This window comes from Lates calcarifer, linkage group LG14 (assembly GCF_001640805.2).
Source record: "Lates calcarifer isolate ASB-BC8 linkage group LG14, TLL_Latcal_v3, whole genome shotgun sequence".
In the NCBI taxonomy this organism is placed as follows: Eukaryota; Metazoa; Chordata; class Actinopteri; family Centropomidae; genus Lates; species Lates calcarifer.
In genome coordinates this window covers 7,314,824-7,331,106 of record NC_066846.1, presented here as the reverse complement: position 1 = coordinate 7,331,106, position 16,283 = coordinate 7,314,824, and the positions used below count along the sequence as shown (strand labels likewise).

Genomic DNA, 16,283 nt, shown 5'->3' with positions numbered 1-16,283 from the left:
CTGATGTGTGTAAACCGTATCTGTTTCTCCAGACTGCCCCAAGCTGGAGAACGCAGCGCCCCACCTGCATGCCTCCACTGTGGAGGTGAGCCCCGGGGCTCAGGTCCAGCTGTCCTGTGATCCTGGTTTCTACCTGGTGGGGGAGCCGGTGCTGCAGTGCCAAAATAAAGGAGAATGGAGCCATCCCCTGCCCAGCTGCGAACGTAAGGCACAGACATGAACTGCACTTTGATTTGCTTTGTAAATTACCGGTAATCTGATCTTGCTTGATGTGTCTTTCACTTTGAAGCTCTGTCAACTGGATCTTTGATTTTCAAAGTTATGTAAATGTCAATAAGCCTGTAGGTTTATTGTGTTTCATTCCTGTTGGTTTGGACTGGATGAACAGAGTAACTGTTGTATTGCAGATTTTATATATGAAATGAATACAGATATATGTGCAAAACCAAAACTCACTGAATGAGATCCAGCACAATATTCCTCCTGTGTGTGTGTGTTATAGGTGTGTCCTGTGGACCTCCTCATCCTCTGGAGAACGGCTTGATTCAGGGGACAGACTTTCATGCCGGCAGCTCTGTGGTCTATCAGTGTAACATTGGTTTCTACCTGCTGGGGGATGCCAAGGTGCACTGCACCAACAGCGGCAAGTGGGGAGGAAATCCACCGGCCTGTCTCGGTACTTTGTTACATTACACTGTAGATCAATTTTTTAAATCAAAGTCCTGTCTTAAAGACACAACTACATATCTGTTATGCATTTCTGTTTGTGCCTTTGTTTCTGTGTTTAGATGTGGATGAGTGTGCTTTGGGATCTGACTGTGACGAACACGCCAGCTGTCAGAACACAGAGGGCTCTTACACCTGCACCTGTATTCACCCATACAGTGGAGACGGCAAAAACTGCACAGGTAGGAGAACTCACAGGCATTTTCAAGTAGATGTAGCTGTTTTTACTGTCCTTTTAATAATGCAAATAACAACATCAGTGATGAAGCAATAATAGAGAAAAACGATTCTGTTGGGAATAAGTGCTTTTAAAGACTTTCACCTGTCGATATCTGTTGTTCCCACCAGAGCCAGTGAAATGTGAGAACCCTGGGTCTCCAGAGTTTGGTCACAGAAGTGGCAGCAACTTTCTGATGGGCAGCGAGGTTGTGTTTGGCTGCGAGGACGGCTACGAGCTGATTGGCTCGGCTCGGCTCTACTGCCTGGAGACAGGAAAGTGGGACGATTATATTCCGTACTGCAGAGGTGAGAGGTTGAGTGATCATGTCCTGCCATTATCATGACAAATTACAGTATATGTTAAGTCCCAGTTTTTTCTCACGTTTTAAATGACTCATATTGAGTGATCTAGGCCAAGTTTTATAATTTCTGTCGATGTATATGTTGGTTTTGAGTCCTGATTAATCATTTTTCTGATTAACAAACATAAATAAATATTTAATAAATAACCAAGGCTCAATATATGAAGTTAAAATTCTACTTACCTAATGTTTGTACAGCTTTGTCTTTGCCTTTTCAAACCAACATTATTTCCATAAGCTGTGACCACAAGAGGGGAGCATTTACCTTCTTTGAAAAATGAAAGGAAAACTAAGTGTTTCCAGTGTGCAGGGCCTTGTAACGTGTGCAATAAATACTCTCTGTATGTGTTGGTTTTAGTCTCTTCATCTGATTTGATGACGATTAAAAAAAAAAAGAAGTATAGAATTAAGTCCTACTGTTAACGTGTTGAATTTAGGTCAAGAGGTAAAGATGGCGCCACTAAGAAAGGAATGAATGAATTATATGAATTATATTGAACAAGTTCTCTGTGATTATCATGTGTAGGGTTTGTGAGTATTTCACTTGCATTTTATTCTTCAGATGCTTTTTTTAACTTGTTGCAAACATCTTGGTGCCTTGTTGGTCTAAGTGGTTACAAAGACAGCACTTTTCCCACCAATGTGAAATAGTCGCTTCGCTGGTTTGATCACAAAAGCAGGTTAGGAGGATGTATTTTAAATATTGGTATTTCCTGTTACGTGTTTTTACCTCACATGTTCCACCACATAGAATAAACAGAGAAGCAGTTTCATGATAGCTTAATATATAACATTATATAAAAATCAAAGGTTGATGTTAGGCTGACTGGAGACACAAATAAATTCACATACATAAGACATAGAGGGAAGAGACAGTGGAAAGGAAGTCATTACTATTATGGCCTTTAAACTGCTCTTCATTTTATATTCTATATGATAAAACAGCTTCCCCATCAAAGCATTCAGCAGCTGGAGCTAATAGGATCTGAGTAACACTCAAATGATACTATACAGATTTAATCACTTTCAATTTCAAACAGATAGCAGAAGTATACATCACACACACACAGATATAGTGTTTGAAGCAAATACTACTGATACAGGCACAAATACACATGCATATACACTTTTCACAATCACACATTATGCAACATGCTTCACTCCCTCTGATGCTGTGAAAGGGCCATTATATATGCAGCTGTCTTTTTGTCTTCCACTGTGCAGTGAGCTGGCCACCGCAGCATCTCCATCTTGGCTCAAAGCCACATTCCTCATAGAGAAAACAGGAAATTACTTACTCAGCACCTGCAGACTGTGCTAATCCATTAAGTCCAGCCCACATTAGTTGTTGAACATCATGCTGAAAGTGAAGTAATTACAATTGAATTGTGATTGTGATTGTGATTGTCAATTGAAAGTGAAACTCTGTACATCATCTGAAGCACATAAAAATGTTCTTGTGAGTTACACGCAGAGATAATAACTTAAATGATTTAATTTCTGCATTAGGGAGCACACTAATGGTTCAACACATGGCTACAGGATTTAGGCTTTTCTGCAAAAGTGGTAGCACACACATATATACTTCCATCATTGTGTGAGGTTAAAATGTCCATCTTGTGGTCTTAGGGTCCTATGCTTCACCAAGCATAGGCTCAAATGAAGATAGGAGATAGGACAGGATCCCCCTGGAGTCTAGACGCTGGTGTTGAAAACTTTATGTTGAGTCTCCCTGGACATCCTGAGGGTCAAGTTGGTGATGGGATAGAGGCATATTGTACAGTAGTGGGTCTGAAAGACAGAATGACAGACATATTTAAAGAACAGCAGCCAGGGACAGATTGGCTCAAAGAACATTGGTCCAGCACCGGTGACATTGAAATTGTGAATGCAGGGATTTTTACAATGTGAAAAAGCAGAAGTGGTGAAAAAATGCAAGAGTGGGAAATGTCAGATGTTTGTGCACAGACGAAAAAAGCAGAAGTTGGGGAAGCTGGTTTTTCTCTTTGAACTATCGCCAAAGCTTCATTTGTATGATTTCATTTGTGGCTCTGAAGCTTTGAGCTTTCCAGAGTCTGAAAAAATAACCCAAAGGATATCGTCAGGATTATCTAAGTGGGGTTGAGATTTCAGGCTTAGAAAATAGGGTATGGAATTAGAAAGATATTGGGCTTTTACCAGACAAGGTTGCAAAGTGGGAAATGTAGGATCCAGTGTCTCTAGAGCCTGATCCACACCAGAGAGGAAAAGTCAGGATTTCGCAGCCTCTGCTGCTTCGTTCTTGGCCTGTCCTTCTTTAATCTGTCTTTTATAAGTCCTCCAACTTCATGGAAGTGCGATACGAAATCATTGAAGTGCCCCTTTAATTCGTTCTTCCCCTCATTCGCTAATGCCTCTCAGCTACGCCTCTTTGGCTTCTATCCATTTATATACTTTCTTGTGTGCCTCTTTTATTCTATCAGTGTAGAATTTAATGGACCTTTAATTCCAGAAAAAAACACAATCTAATCTGCATTTTATCAATAACACTCACTGGCATCTGTGAGCATGTCTTTCCTCACAGAAATGTGTACAGGGGATTTTTGCTCTGGAGATAAAGGTAGCTACACTTGGATTTAGTCATTTGTAGTTTTCAGTGAAATATTAAAAAATAGAAAACAATAATTACTAATCACCTCATTTTATGTTTTTAACAGCCCTCTCCTGCCCGACACCAACTGTTCCAGAGAACTCAATAATGAAAGGAAACAACTTCACCTATGGAAGCAAGGTGACTTTCAGGTATCGTTTGCATCCCCTACAACACCATGTTGTCGTGATGACAGTAGGAAATACAAACATTGGTCATTAAAACTATTAAAAATGACAGAGTCTGGATCATTTAAAGCTCGAAGTATGTCGGTAACATCTGTATCTAACTCTGTTTTCATCCAGCTGTATGAAGGGCTTCCTGCCTCAGATCCCGTATGAGTTCCAGTGCCTCACCAGTCTGAGATGGAGCGGGACGCCACCTGTCTGTCACCCGGTGACCTGCGGGGGGCCACCAACTGTTGAGAACGCTGACTACAACTTCGACAAAAACACATACCTGTCCACCGTCACATACACCTGTGCTGTGGGATACAGGTATGGATACATTACCATCAGCTGCTCTGTACAATGTCACTTTTGATGATGACAGTTGATTGAATAAATGCTAGTTTTATCTATAGATTGATATAGATATTTGAAGAATTAGTGAGTCCACTTATTAAAGGTGCATTAATCACCTAGTTTTTCTTAAATTCATTCTTGTCTTAGTTAAAATGTTTTTAGTTTTATAGTCCAAGCGAAACCTGATTAAATGCTGCTGCAACCTGCAGATGAACTCTGCATGATGCTCTGTGACTTTGTATGTTGTCATCAGTTCTGATTTATTTGTTTTGACAATTTGTCACTTACAAATCTCTGTTACACTATAATTGCACTGGTGTGAGTGTGTAAACTAAGTAGTGTGTTGCTGCGAAGACCACAGGGCTCCATGGAAGTCGTTTGTGAAGCAACAGGGGAGTGGAGCAGGCCCTTCCCTCGCTGTGTGAGCGTCCTGTGCAGTGAGCCTCCGGCCCTGAGAGACGCTGTGACTGTAGGAGAGAACTATGAACTGGGAAACAAGGTGCACTATGTCTGCAAAGAAGGGTAAATGTGGTTGAAGTCTACTCAGTTATAAAAAAAGGTCTAAAAAACTGATTTGTTAGTTTCAGGAATGTGAATTCTGTCTGATATCCTATTACATTGTGCTGCAACTTTGTTTGACTTTGCTAATCTCTTTTGGTGTCCTCCATCTGCAGCTACACTCTGATTGGCCCAGAGACCAGAGAATGTCTGCCAAATGGCCAATGGAGTGACAGCTCTGCTCAGTGTGTTCCTCGCTCCTGTGGCCCCCCGCCCGCCATTGACCACGCAGAGCCCTATGAGAGCCACCAGCTGTTTGGAGACACTGCAAACTACTACTGCACTGACGGATACACTGCCAGCAACAACTCTAAGATGGTGTGCAATGCTCAGGGTGTGTGGGCGCCTCCTGATGGCATGGAGGTCCCGCGCTGCATCGCAAACTTCTGCCTACGTCCGCCTGAACTGCCCCATGCAATTTTAGATTCAGTCAACAAACCTAAATACACCAGCAACACTGAAGTGAGTTATAAATGTGAAGAGGGCTTCATGCTCAACACCACAGCCACATTGAGATGTCTGATGGGAGGAGAGTGGGAGCCATCACCGTATGATATTGGCTGTGTGCCCGTGAGGTGCTCCAAGCCTGAGATCATTGAGCGAGGCTATGTGATTGGAACAAACTACAGTTTTGGAGCTGTGGTGGCATACGGCTGTAGTAAAGGCTTCCTGATCCGAGGGGAGAAGAGGAGGACCTGCAAGGCCAATGGAGAATGGGGAGGAGTTCTGCCTACCTGTGTACCTGTGTCCTGCTCCTCCCCTCCTTTACTGAAGAATGGATACATCCAGGTTAGCCACAAACACCAGAATTAATATCAGCTGCACACATTGTTCCCTCCTCTGAAAATGGAAACCAAAACGATCTGAAATAAAGTAAGAACTATAAATTAAAAAGCAAAAACACTGACCAAGACCAAGAACCCTTAGAACTGGCTTAAATCCAGTTTTTAATTCAACACAGCAAACTAAACTGTAGTTACTGTCTGTGAACTCTGTCTCTGTTTTTCTTATAATTGCTGCAAAGGAAACTATCTAGAAACTGGGAAGTTACAGACCTGTAAAATAAATTGTTACCAAGAGGTGTTACTGTCTTCATCCTCTTCAAAAACATCCTTTTTCACATGTTCATACTTCAAATTAGTTAGATGAGAAACTAGAAATACAGTATGTTTAATGCTACATCCCTCTGTTTATCCCCCTTTAGGACAGAGATCGATTCACTTTCAACAGCAAGGTGACATATGCCTGTAATGCAGGCTTCAGACTGGTTGGTCGTGCAGAGCGATTTTGTCAAGCCAACCGCCAGTGGTCCAACATCGATCCCCCGACCTGTGTCCTTTTAACCTGTGACCCTCCTCCCAATATCGTCCATGGACATTACAGGGGCTCTGAGTTCCAGGTGGGCCGAAAAGTGGAGTATGTTTGTGATGAGGGTTACGAGCTGGCTGGGGACGCCATCTGGACCTGTCTGAAGTATGGACGTTGGGACAAGACGAGGCGTCCACGCTGTTCTCCGGTGCAGTGTCCAGAGCCACCTCTGGAGGAGAACCACCTGGTCTTGAAGAGCCTGGACTCTGAATCTGGAACAGTGGAATTATCTTGTGAGGATGGCTATGTCCTAGAGGGCGCTCGGATCCTCCGCTGCACCCCGTCCCAGGAGTGGAACGACACCTTCCCAGTGTGTAAGCAGGTGTTTTGCAGCCCACCTCCCGAAGTGTCATTCGGTGGCCCTGCCTTGTCCTCTCCCCCGTTCCCTTTCGGCTCAGTGGTGACCTACACATGCATAGATGGCTTCACATTAAGAAAAGAGGACTCTGTGTCCTGTCTAGCCACAGGGCAGTGGAGCAGTCCTCACCCAGAGTGTATTCCAGTTGAATGCCCTCAGCCTGTGGAGATTTCTAATGGTATTGTTGACGTCCAGGGTCTGATGTACCTCAGCAAAGCACTGTACAGTTGTAGGACTGGATATAACTTAGTGGGCAACTCTACTGTCCTCTGTGGAGAAAAGGGACTTTGGATTGGAGGTGTACCTTCTTGCCGCCCAATTGAATGCTCCAGCCCTAAACAAATAACCAATGGAAAAGTGGTTTATACAAAACTCCAGTTTGGTCACAGCGTCACCTATTCCTGCCGTCGTGGTTACCGCCTCCAAGGCCCAGAGACTCTGACGTGCCTAGCCAGTGGGGAATGGGACATCGAGCCGCCTGCTTGTGTGCAGATATCTTGCACTCCACCTCAACCCATTGAAAACGGTTTCGTAGAGGGCCAGGATCACGGTTTTGGTGTCACCATTTTCTACAGCTGTTTTCCTGGCTTCCAGCTAGTAGGCCAGGACCATCTGACATGTGAGGAGTTCGGCTGGTCGAGTTCTGTTCCTGTCTGCGTGCCGTCGGACTGTGGCCTACCTCCTCACATTGACTTTGGGGAGTATGTTAGGGTGGCAGAGCGGGGAGGAGGCTCTGTTGCAACATTTGCCTCACCTAAGGACTTGAGCTTCCTTCACGGGACGTTGATTGAATACCGTTGCCACAAGGGTTACGACCTCACAAGCCCCACCAGACTGGTGTGTCAGGAGGACGGAGGCTGGAATGGGACAGCCCCGTCTTGTGCCCCAGCAGAGTGTGAAACACCGCCCCGTCCAGAGCACGGCTGGGTGAATGTGACTGATACCTCCCTCGGCAGTATGGTCAAGTATACTTGTGAGGACGGGTATGAGCTTGAGGGTGAGCCCATGAGGCAGTGTGTGTCAGGTCGATTGTGGACTAATGAAGCCCCCCTTTGTCGGCCTGTTTCCTGTGGCGACCCAGGGGCTATCGCTAATGGCACAGCTCATGGAGGTGCTTTTGTGTATCCTGAGGTTCTGCACTATGAGTGTAGTCCTGGGTTTGTCCTCAGAGGTAGCGACACTATCGCCTGCCAGGCAGATGGAAAGTGGAATGGGCGGAAGCCAATCTGTGAGCCACTGTCTTGTGGTCCTCCTAAAGTCCCCAGTGGTATTACTTTTAAAGGACAGGAGTATACTTATAATAGTGAGATAGAACTAAGCTGTCAGCCTGGTTTCCTCTTACAAGGGAAACCTATCAGTGTTTGCCAGGCTGATGGCACCTGGAGCCATGAATCTCCTACCTGTGTACCAGCCCGCTGTGGGAAACCCTCACCAATACCCAATGGGCGTGTGCTGGGATCAGAGTTTGGCGTCAACAGCAAGGTCAAGTATGTATGTGATGAAGGATACACACTTAACGGAGACTCCACACGTGTTTGTCAGTCAGATGGACTTTGGGACAAACCGGCACCTCGCTGTGATATCATCAGCTGTGATCCACCTGAGGACATCAGCCACGGCTTCCTGAACGGCTCCAGCTTCAACTACGATGACATGGTGGAGTACGTCTGCTTCGATGGCTATGACGTCATTGGGGATCCCATCCTTCGATGCTCTGCTCAAGGCCTCTGGGAGGGCACCGTGCCTCAGTGCCGGCCCTGCGTCTGTGCCCCCCCTGTGGTGAAATTCGGGGTGGTTCTCGGGCGTGACCGCGCCTGCGGGGACCGAGTGCATTTCCAGTGTGACGACGGCTACAAGCTGCTGGGTCCCTCTCAGGCGGTGTGTGAAAAGGGAGGGGTGTGGAGCCCCGGGGTGCCTGTGTGTAGCCGGGGGAGGTGCAGTGCCACCCCGCCTACAGTTCCTAATGCTGTCCTGCAGGGCGGCAGTGCTACCTTCTCAGACACGGTTACATACAGGTGTCGGCCCGGCTACCAGCCAAGGGGGTACCCACAGCTCCACTGCGGAAGAGATGGCAGGTGGGGGGAACCCAGGATCAGCTGTGAGCCTATGAACTGTGGAAAACCTCCAGCTGTAGTTCACGCTCAGGTGGTGGGAGACACCTTTACTTTCCCAAACCAAATCACATACAGGTAAATTATGAAGAACCATATCAAAGACTAATTGCTTTATGGTGGACAATAAAGTTTTTGTAAATCTGTTTTTCCCCTTCATTTTGCTTTTTTCTTTTTTCCAGGTGTGATGATGGGTATGAACTAGCCTCGCAGACAGCTTCTCTCTCCTGCCAGAGTGACGGCACCTGGTCCAAACACAGCATTCGGTGCCGTCCTACCCCCTGCGTGCTGCCCACCAACTTCTCCATGCCCCATCTGGTAATCACCGGGAAGGAGCTCACTCCTGTTGGAGGCACCATCACTCTCTCCTGCCCTCCTGGCTTCTATTTGCAGGGGTCAGCACTAGCTGAATGTCAGGTAGGTAGACCATACCATTATATTTAAGATGTTGTGCATCGCCAGGAGCCATTATGAGTTTGAAACAACCCCTGAAGAAATTCTCCTCTATACTGGCAACACTTAACACATCTCTCTCCTCTTTCCTGCTGAACATGTCAATAAGAAACTATGAATAATTTAGTACTTTCCTGTTGTGTCTTTCGTGGTCTGTGATAAGCTGGGTGGAAGCTGGACTCCAAGCATCTTAACAGTTTCTTGCGAACTGGTGGTGTGTGAGAAACCCCCTCCTCTTCTTCACGGCGTCACCGAGGGAGAGAGCTACAACTATGGAGACTTTGTCATGTATTCCTGCCTCCCTGGCTTTGACATGAAGGTACTGCTCACCAGGCCACGTTTTCTTTAGCTGCTGACAAAACAAAATTGTCTCATAAATGACCTCATCTTAAAAAAACATAATGATGAGCAAAAACACAGTGGTATTGGACAGCCAAACCTAATACAAAATTGTGGATGATTGAAAGCATTCTTTTTAAGTTTAGGGTTTAACCTTCATAGTGTATCTGTTTCCAAATTTACTTAATTTCTAAAAGATGTAATAATGTAACTGGTGTATGACATTGCCTTCAAAAGGTCAGTCTTGGCTGCTCATTTCCTGTAATACAACAAAAGGCTTCCCCTCCTCTCCTGCACTGTGCTTTTAAACGACAGGCTGTCCACACTGGGCTAATGGCTAACAATCAGATTACGGAAAGTCACGTGATTTCTCCACAGCAATCAATAGGAATGTGTTGTTACTGAGCAAACAGAAGGAGCTGAGTCACTCTGCTCCTGTTTCACTGATATCTACTGACATACTAGCCTCCTCAGTTGGAATGCTTGCTACAATGAGGGCTTTTTAATACACTGGAAAAAAAACACACACACACAGGACAACCTGATGTTATTAATAGTTACCAAATGATTTAAAAACACTGTATTGCACTTCATAGCTTGAGTCTGAAGAGAACAAAAATGTATATCATTGATCTTAATTACATCATGATTCTTGCGATTGCTGCAAATTGATGTCGATTACATTTTACTGTATCTAGGTTATCTGCTAGCTTCATCTGCTAAACACTGTTCTCTTTGTTGCAGGGAGACTCTATCCAGACCTGTCAGGGAGACAGAACATGGAGTGGCACCCAACCAGTGTGTGTTGGTAGGTTTGTGTTGATATGAGTTTTATGGCTGTATGTGTCTCTGGTGCTCTGTTTGTCCCTTTCCAGGTGCTGCATCAATGAGATGTGCCTGGCTTTGAATGAGGTGGTTAAAAGCTCATGTGCCAGCATGAGAGGGAACAGGCTTCTGGCTTGAGAATGCTGTACTTGCTACCTCTCAGCTTGGGGTTTATTTTATTGTGTTGCTGTTGTGTTTTGGTGTTACAGTGAGACACCTTGTAATGTCTGTAATATGTTAATAAATTTAATCCTAATGTGTTGTCGGTGCTCTTTGCTACTAAAGCTGGGAACACGCCTTAAGATTACTGAAACATGTAAAGACCAGGTATCACAGACATATAGTCTTCCCACCATGATTTTTTAGTCATGAGTCACAACGGAGCACATATTAAATGACAGAGTAAATACAAAGGACACTGAACACTGACTACGCCCGTCCTGAAAACCCTCAAGAACACAAGTTGTTCCTGTTCCAGAACAAAAGCAGACATCAGTTAGAAAACATTTGCCTTGCAATTATATGGTGGAAATTTGGGTGAGCGTGTGAATGGAGAATTTTTGGCAACAAAACCGTGGAGAAAGCAGCAGGTGTGAAAATTTTAGAAGAAGATGATACAGTAAGTTTAATTCAAGATGCATTGTCCTATTTTACTGTTTGCATTTTCAGTTAAAAACATCTTCTGTGATGTCCCAGGTCTAAATTCTAGCTCTGAAAACTAAATGATAATATCTTTTCTAATCTTTTGTCTGATTTTTGCCTTCATTTTGTTTTGATCCAGCACCTGTGAAGGTTGTCTTTGGATGTGCATGCTCAACACTGTTTTTGTAACCTAGAGTTTCTTATAATGTTTTGCAAAATTTTTGTGTACACGTACATCAATCCCACAATACCTTTGACATCTCATTCATGCTTGTCTTTTGTCTCCTCAGCACATTCCTGTGGGCCTCCTCCCACGGTAAAAGATGCACAGGTGCAGTTGACAGGAGAGACTTACTTCCATAATGCCAGTTATGTATGTAATGCTGGACTGCAGCTGGTTGGCTCTAAGACTCTCATCTGTCTGGCCAATGGCACGTGGAGCCTGCCAGCTCCTACATGTGAAGGTCAGTAAGGAAAGAATTAAAAGTTAATTTGTTGAGAGTTCAACCCATGCCAGATTTTTACAACTGCAAATGCAAAAACTACCACATATAATTTCCTGAAAAATATAAAGTCTTGTGATGTACGAGGGGAGATATAGATCCATCAGTAATAATTCATTATAATTGTTTCTTGTGTCAGCTGCCAGAGGCTGTGACAGCCCGAAACAGATGCTGCATGGCAAAGTGCAGGAGCACAACCTGAACACTGGTCGTGCTGTGGAGTTTCAGTGTGATAAAGGCTACAACCTGGTGGGAGATTCTCTGGTGGTGTGCATGGGGGGCAACACCTGGAGCTCCACTTTCCCTACCTGCCAACGTGAGAAACCTTGACACACACACATACACAAACCAACAGTTAAAAGGAAATACTCAGGCAAGACACAGGAAGTGACTGATGTGGTGTGAATGAATGAGGTTGATAAGAAGTACCACTTTCTCACTTGGTGATTCTGGCTTTCTGTTATGTTCAACAGTTTTTTCTTTTCTTGTCAATATGATCAGTATTTCAACAGCAGCTTTCTCACAAACTCCTGTGCATTTGGAAAAACATTTGCAACACGCAGACTACAACAGTGCAAGCCAACACCCCACTCAAAATTCTTTGCAACAACAGTGAGTTTCATCATCTGTTTCACAATGACTGTGACAAGAAGAGCACCTCCTACTTTTTCCTAGAGAACAGTTTGAATCAAAGCAGTTGTCTGGTAAAGACATGTTTTTGATTCTTAACAGTCAAACGGGTGTGGACAGGTGACAAAATAAAGGTAAAACCTGTTTCTGTGAGCTCTTAGTGCAACAGGACAATGAGTACAACATTTAGAGTAAACTCATATGCATAAGAACATTTTGAAATATAGATACACAGAATGTCATAGATGCAAAAGAAAAGTACATGTTAGTTGAATTCCTAATACACTAGATACATGTATATTAATGCACTGCATATCAGTTGGAAAACAGAAGGTGCTGTACAATGAATGAAAGCCAGTGTGATCCCAGTGAGTACAGTGTGTGTGAAACGTAATGTTCAAATTCAATTGTTACTGTCACTGACTTAACTCTGTGGTAGTTTGCAATTCCTGTGATAATGACATACTGGATTATACCACATTGACATATGTTTTCCATATTTATCTGTCCCTATTTACATGCACAGAAAAAGAATATCATTGTGCAGACCAACTATACTTTTGGATGAAGACTACTCAAACTGAATCCATCATTTCTGTCCCTCACAGCTAAGTCTTGCCCGACTCCTCCAGGCTGGAGGGAGGACAGCGCCAGGAACGGATCCCGACAGGAGTTTCATGTCGGTCAGTCTGTCCGTGTCGCCTGCCCAAAAGGTCAGCAGGTGAAAGGCAGCGGCACCATCACCTGCAGGCCAGACCAGACCTGGAGCCCCATCAGCTCTGTGTGTGAAAGTAGGTACAATTCTTACAGGCTAAATGGCAAATTTTCTGGCTGTATAACTTTACTGTTTATCATTTATGTCAAGTTGAATCAAACCCGCAGACTTACAGCTACCCAAGAAAGTATACGATACACTGTACCAGCAGGCCTGTCTTCTTATGACAAATACACTGCACATGTTGGTAGATGTAAATATAAAAGTGTATTGTATATATATTCCTTGTTTTTTTAACAGTATTTTATGATTATTGCCAGAAAGTACTACAGTACTGGTAAATTATGTCTTAATTTGTGAGATAATCAAGTAAACAACAAATTGTATTTGATATTGCACACCTCTGCATGCTCCCCTTGTCTTGTGCCAAGTGCTGCTCTACACGTGCATGGCTGTTGGCTTAAATCTGCCTGTTAGCTTGAGTAGCATTTCTCTCTGTTGTCGTCTGTCTCTCTCACTGGGCTTTTATCAAAACAAATGAGGCTGCATCAAACACTGTGATGGTGTCCTGTATGCTTGACTAATTACGCTGCACCTCTGCAGCTTCTATGGCAACCTTTGTCAGATAATCCTCTGATCTTTCTTGGCACACTTGTCCTGAATATGCAACACAATGGTGCTTATGTTGCTATGGCTCATTGTTTGTATTTGCATGGAGTTTAATCTCCTATATGCATGCTTACCATGATCCTTTTAGTCCTGTTTTTGTCACAGACACCTGTCAAGCCACTCAAATGAGACATTTGGATATTTTGCATGAAAGAAGCTGTCTCCCTGGGTAATGGGGGATATAGAAAACACACCTGATTTCATTTCATCAACACAGTTCTCTCTCTCTGCAGTACACACTATAATCCAAATATATACAGTGGGTAGCCAAAATAGGGGGAAAACCTACAATATAATGTACTAGTTCTGCAAAAAATGACAGTGATGTGAAGCTAATATAGTTTTTTTTTTTTTTTTTGATACTAACAGAAGTTCAGCTTGGCCATTTTTAAATGTTGTTGTTAGTATTGCAAAGCAGATCTCCTTCCTGAATTGTTGGTGCATGAATGGCAAACACAAAATTTTGTAATGTGGTAGGTCTTTAAGAGAGAGAAACAATGAGAGGCCTCAAAACAGCTGAGAGTTGAATTAACACCTCTGACAATCTTAAACTTTTGATTATAGTAATTTATTTTGTTCACTTCCTGTAGGTTCAGCTACTTAAATGAGATGTTTCTCAACTGTTTAGGCCATTTAGCAAAAGACATGTTGTGAGTGTGACAACAAAGACACGGTCAAGACACCTGCAGCATTTAAGAAAATAGCGTAGAAAGTAACTCGTGGGTCGTTCCATCTGGGCTGTTGTACAGGGGTGTCCTGTGGCCCCCCCCTCCATGTGGCCAATGGGGTGGTGCGGGGGGCGGTGTTCCAGTTCGGGGACGTGGCGGTGTACTCGTGTTTTGGTGGATATGCCATGGAGGGCGTTGGAAGGAGCAGGTGTCTGGAGAACGGCACCTGGACGCCGCCTCCCACATGCAGAGGTAGCGGGAACACAGAGGGGACTCTACAGCTTTTCCCAGGACGCTTTCGCTTCAGCTGACTGTCCCTGTCGCACACCACGTCAGGCTGCTTCTCGGCTTTTTAACTCTTTCCTGGGCTCCTACTGCTTATCTCCCACGGATGCTTTGTTCTGTGGGAGATCTGTAACTTCGTCACAGAACCTCCTCCCTTCTGCTGTACTGTGACCAATTCCTCTTTCTGTGCACTGTGACTCATAGCTCATATACAGTATATGAGCACTTTCTGTAGCCTGGATCCAGTCCCATTAAAGGAAAAATCCACCTTTAGATATGTGAAAAAAAATTAGTCATGTGATTATGTGTGAGTGTATTTTTGTCATTCTTTTGAAACACACATTCTGACATCATGTCAAGATTTTTCTAGTGCCCCTGCAATATAATTTGGTCATTTAAAATAATTCAAATATCTAAAACAGCCATAGTTTCAGTTTTGGTGTACAGCTTCATTGTTGACTTTTTACATCAGTGCTCATCAGTGACATAACCATTGCTGGAGAGGATAGTATATCCGTTTCTAAACTGACAGCAGTCTTTTGACCAGAGTGAAATGCAAATGTAAGATATGTTGTGTAAACTGTATCATGACCAAAGTTTCAGAAAACAGCTCTTATTTGCACAAGAAACGAATCTGACAACATTCATAGTCCAATTCCCTGCCTGTCTGTCAATGCTGACTCATCTGTGGTAAACAAATGAGGCTGACTCCTGGGAGTGACAGGGCTGGAAACTCACTGAAATGCAGGGGCAGGTGGTGGAAAAGTTTAAACATCAACAGACTGGTGATATCTAACATTCCTGGAATATCAAAACATGTATGGTTTCTTTTTTACTTGCTCCTTTTGATCAGGGCTCACATTTGTTTTTTGTTTTTATTCAGATTTAAAAAAAAGTTTTATCAAACTGGCTCAGCAGACTTTGGAACAGCTCTTTTAAATGAATTTCCATTTAGACAAGTAACATGTCATGAGCTCTTTGCTTTGCAACACTGATCCCAGTCAACATGAAATTCATATGACCATTTTCATATGAAGACAAGGGCTGGATCCAAGCTAGCCTTTCCTCAACAGCTTCTGAGTTTCATCCAGAAATACACATATACACTCAGGTGATCTCTGTTGATAGGTTTGTGCATAAGAATTTAATCTGCAGTGTGTGAATATTGCCTCTGTTCTAGTGCATGAGGTTGCATGGCCCAAATGTTCTGGAGGCTGTGGCCGTACCCTAGAAATAACAGATAAGACATAAAAACCAAATCTGGAATGTGATGAAATCTGCTCTGTATGAGTACCCAGTGAGGCGATTGTTCGTGGGAACTTTTAAAAATTCTTTCCTCTTTTCTTTCCCTTTGTGTCAAGCAGTATTCCTCTTACCTTAATCTGATATGTCTTTGTGTGTGTGTGTCTCCCTCAGCTGTGTGTTGGCTGCAGTGTCAGAATGGAGGTGTGTGTCAGCGGCCAAACACTTGCGCCTGCCCCGAGGGATGGATGGGCCGACTCTGTGAGGAGCGTAAGTAATTTAATCAAGAAATATCAGTAAACGCTGCTGACTCACACAGTGTGATCCAACAAACACTCAGTAACTGTGTCAGGGATCCAACCATCTTACTAAACAGGTTTTAGCAAACAATGGAGCAGGAGATAATGTTGTTGGTGTTGTTTAGCTGAGAAACTGATATTTAGTTTTTTGCTCACTC

General features: G+C 43.7%; 1 protein-coding gene across 1 annotated transcript in view; it reads left to right on the top strand.

Annotated features, from left to right (window-relative positions):
* The window catches only part of svep1 (sushi, von Willebrand factor type A, EGF and pentraxin domain containing 1), a 92,450-nt gene that overhangs the window by 72,871 nt on the left and 3,296 nt on the right, over nucleotides 1-16,283 (top strand). Inside the window, 17 exon segments of the mRNA XM_018705129.2 lie at nucleotides 33-203; nucleotides 503-676; nucleotides 789-908; nucleotides 1,075-1,251; nucleotides 4,004-4,088; nucleotides 4,242-4,433; nucleotides 4,815-4,982; nucleotides 5,135-5,807; nucleotides 6,223-8,933; nucleotides 9,038-9,272; nucleotides 9,472-9,627; nucleotides 10,392-10,455; nucleotides 11,405-11,578; nucleotides 11,757-11,933; nucleotides 12,856-13,038; nucleotides 14,381-14,551; nucleotides 16,001-16,096. Of these exon segments, the coding sequence (XP_018560645.2) occupies nucleotides 33-203; nucleotides 503-676; nucleotides 789-908; nucleotides 1,075-1,251; nucleotides 4,004-4,088; nucleotides 4,242-4,433; nucleotides 4,815-4,982; nucleotides 5,135-5,807; nucleotides 6,223-8,933; nucleotides 9,038-9,272; nucleotides 9,472-9,627; nucleotides 10,392-10,455; nucleotides 11,405-11,578; nucleotides 11,757-11,933; nucleotides 12,856-13,038; nucleotides 14,381-14,551; nucleotides 16,001-16,096 (5,727 nt within the window).